The sequence below is a fragment of the Aegilops tauschii genome, chromosome 1, assembly GCF_002575655.3.
Source record: "Aegilops tauschii subsp. strangulata cultivar AL8/78 chromosome 1, Aet v6.0, whole genome shotgun sequence".
NCBI lineage: Eukaryota > Viridiplantae > Streptophyta > Magnoliopsida > Poales > Poaceae > Aegilops > Aegilops tauschii.
In genome coordinates, this window is record NC_053035.3 from 137905007 (window position 1) to 137908665 (window position 3659).

The window sequence follows — 3659 nt, forward strand, 5'->3', positions numbered from 1 at the left end:
GCGCATGCGTGGACGAGGCGGATCTCGGAGGTGGTTCTGCGTGGCCTGGGGTTTGTTGTTCTGGTTGCGAGCAGCACAGAGAATCATGTCGACATGGCTGGATTCAGAGTTTGGCTTCGCACCAACGATCCGGCCAGAATCCCGGGCCGTCGTCTCTTGTTCGTCGAGGAGCCGCGCGATGCTAGGGTGGAAGGTGCGCCGGCGGGGTTATGGTACCCAGTTTCTATCAACATTCTGGGTGCGCCGGTTGTGGAGGCTGGGGCGGACGCGCCGGCGCTGCCATTTCCGCCGCCGCCATCAGGCTCGGGCAATGGTGGAGGTCCATGTTCGCTGGGCGATGTGAGGCCGGCCGGGGCCGGTCGTGATTATGGTGGCCAGAGTGGGGCTGGTGGCTCGTCGGTGGCCTCGTCGGCGGCGGCGCTGGCAGGGATGCAGCGGTCGGCTGGGTCTGTGGCTCATGCACAACTGTCAGTCGAGTCTTCCAGCAGGTGCGCTGACATCAAATCCGTCGTGGAGACAGTGGGCTCGGGCCAGCCTTTGACTGGCCAAAGTAGGATGGTCCACCCCAATCCGCTGCCTCGGGGATCGCCATGTAGGTCCAACGCGGTGCCCCAGGGCCAGGAGGATCCGAGGGCCTCGGGTGGGGGCCCGGTGTCTCCTAATTCGGTGCAGTTGGATAGATGGAGGGCAAGGCCATTGGCCAACGGCAGCCCATGCAGGGCCAGGAGTGCGGGTATAGGCGGTAGGGTGGATGCAGAATCGCGGGAGCCAAGTGGGACTCACGTCCGGATTGGGTCACTTTTCCTGTCTCTCGACAGGGAAGGGGAGGTGGAGCCAACTGGCAGTTCCCAAGAGGACGATTGGTCTGGAGGTGTTGGGGACAGAAACGACAGTGGCAGGTTGGGCCAGGGCCACGAGCTGTCCCCTGTGGTGGATCCCCAGCAGAGCACGGAGGCCAAAGTTGATCTGGTACAGGAGCGGATGAGTGTTGATCCCAACGTCGACTTGGTGGCCCCAACTCTAAGCGCGGTGGCCGAGGAAGATTCGAACCAGGAGCGAATAAGCGCGGTTCCTGATAGTGATTTGGTGGCCCCAGAGCAGGCAGTGGAGATGGACACATTTGTGGTGAGCCTCTCGGTGGAGCCCGCGGTGGAATCTTCGCCAATCCTCACGGCTGCAAATGCATGCATGCCATGCATGCCATGCATGCCGCTGATGGACACTTGTCTGGCTCCTACTCGCGATGAACCATGCACGACGTGCAACGTTTATTCAAATCGGAGCCACGTCGACTCGCTCTGCATTGATTTGAGGCGTACATTGTCCCCAGTCCTATCCGGCCTGCCAGTCTGGAGACCGAGCACCATTAACAAACACCCAAGACAAAAGCGACAGCCGGTTTCAAACCATAGGAGGAGTGTGCGCTTGGCCAAGCGCGGTGCCCAAGGTTCAAAGGCATCTAAGCAGCAAAATGTGATCATACGCAAGCTATGTCTAGAAAATGAAGGAGATACGATCAGCGATGAGGCCCTGCAAGCGTACGTTTAGCTTTTCGGGAGGCCACTCTCCGATGCTCACATTGAGGCTATTCTAGCGTTCTTTGGGTGGCACCCGGCGATCCTGCCGGTGATTGCAGAGGAGGCCCTGGGTGATGTCGTACAGTAGAACAGGGCTCTAGTGGTCCGGGTGGGGCTTCAAAATGAATAGCCAACCATTCAAATCCTTAGTGTGGAATGTGCGGGGCCTTAACAGCCCAGCGCGTAGGAATGTCATCGCCCAGGTCATAAACGCGGCGTGCCCGAGTGTAGTCTGCTTGCAAGTAACCAAGATGGAAAACATATCACCTGATGTAGTGCGGCATTGGATGGGGAATAAATTTGAGAACTTTTTCTATTTGCCGGCGGTTGGTACGCGGGGTGGAATCCTGTTGGCTTGGGATGCTTCGGTGGTTCATGTTTCTAACCCTCATTACACGGATTACACTCTCACGGCTCTGGTGAAGCCAAGGGAGGGGCCACAATGGTGGTTCACTGGCGTCTATGGGCCACAACAAGATCATGAGAAGCTCTTGTTTTTGCAAGAACTAGTGGACATCAGGGAGTTGCACGTGGGACCGTGGTTGGTGGCTGGAGATTTCAACTTGCTGGTTAACCCGGAAGACAAAAGCAACAGCAGGATCAACCGTCGAATGATGAGCCGATTTCGAGCCAAGCTCAACTTGCTAGAGCTAAAGGAGGTATACCTAAACGGCAGGCGTTACACATGGTCGAATGAACGTGAGGCAGTTACTCTGGAGAAGGTGGACCACATCTTTTGTACGTCATCCTGGGAGGAATTGCACCCAACTTGCTGTCTCATGACGGTGGGTTCTGCTGTCTCGGACCACTGTCCGTTGCTCTTGGATCACAATGCGGACTTGTGTATGGGGAAGCGATACAAATTTGAGGCCTTTTGGACCAAGGCCGAAGGGTTCTTGGACACGGTAGTTGAGGCCTGGGGTTCGGTGCCGAGGGAAGGCAATCCCGTCAAGGTTCTAGATTTGAAGCTACGGGCGATGGCAAAAAGTATCAAAAAGTGGAGCGACCGCTGGATTGGTAATGTAAAACTCCAGATCGCGGTGGTGTTGGAGATCATCTTTCGACTGGACAAGGCAATGGAGCTGAGAAACCTCTTTGTGGGCGAAAGGGGGCTACGTAGGCTATTGAAGCATAAACAGCTGGGATTATGTTCTCTTGAGAGATCCATCGCGCGTCAACAGTCCCGGATTCTGTATCTCAAGGAAGGAGACGGCAACACGGGGTTATTTCACCAGTCTGCTTGCCATCAGCAGTGTAGGAACATGATCACCAGCCTGACAAATGGCAGTGAGTTGGCGACGAGCCAGGAGGAAATTGCGACAATGGTGGACAGTTACTACAATGAACTTCTTGGAACGGCCCCACTCAGGGCTCATTCTATCAACCTGGATATTCTTGGGCTCCCGCACCGAGACATGCCGGATCTCGATGCTCCATTCACGGAAGAGGGAGTATGGAAGATCGTCAAGTCAATGCCGTTGGACAAAGCCCCGGGTCCGGACAGGTTTACAGGCCGCTTCTATGCGACGTGCTAGGAAATTATTAAGGTAGATTTCATGGCCGCTCTGGATCCATTTTACCGTGGAGATATGCGTGGACTACAAGCGATCAACAAGGCCATCGTTTCTCTACAACCAAAGATAGATGGTGCCTCAGATGTGCGAGATTTCAGACCCGTCAGTTTGGTTCATGGGGCCATAAAGATTTTTAACAAAGTTCTCTCAACTAGGCTAGCAGTGGAGTTACCGAGTCTGGTTGGTAATCACCAGAGTGCTTTTGTGAAGGGTCGCTCCATCCATGATAATTTCATGCTTGTCGAAGGCACGGCAAGAAAGCTGCATGCATTAAAGGAGCCGGTTGTCATGCTCAAGCTCGATATTTCAAAGGCCTTTGACTCGGTCGAGTGGCCGTTCAATGTGGAAGTTATGCAGCGCATGGGTTTTAGCTGGAGGTGGATTGATTGGTTTTGTGGACTCCTTGCAACATTGTCGACCCGAATAATGGTGAATGGGGTACCGGGTGAGCCGATATACAACTGCCAAGGCCTGCGACAGGGCGATCCGGTGTCTCCAGTGATCTTCA

General features: G+C 55.0%; 1 protein-coding gene across 1 annotated transcript; it reads left to right on the forward strand.

The window, feature by feature from the left end:
* The first annotated feature begins 2356 nt into the window (after positions 1–2356).
* LOC141027838 (uncharacterized) lies at positions 2357–3112 on the forward strand. The gene has a single exon (XM_073505361.1). The coding sequence runs from the start codon at positions 2357–2359 to the stop codon at positions 3110–3112; it is 756 nt and encodes a 251-aa protein (XP_073361462.1).
* The last annotated feature ends 547 nt before the right edge of the window (positions 3113–3659 follow it).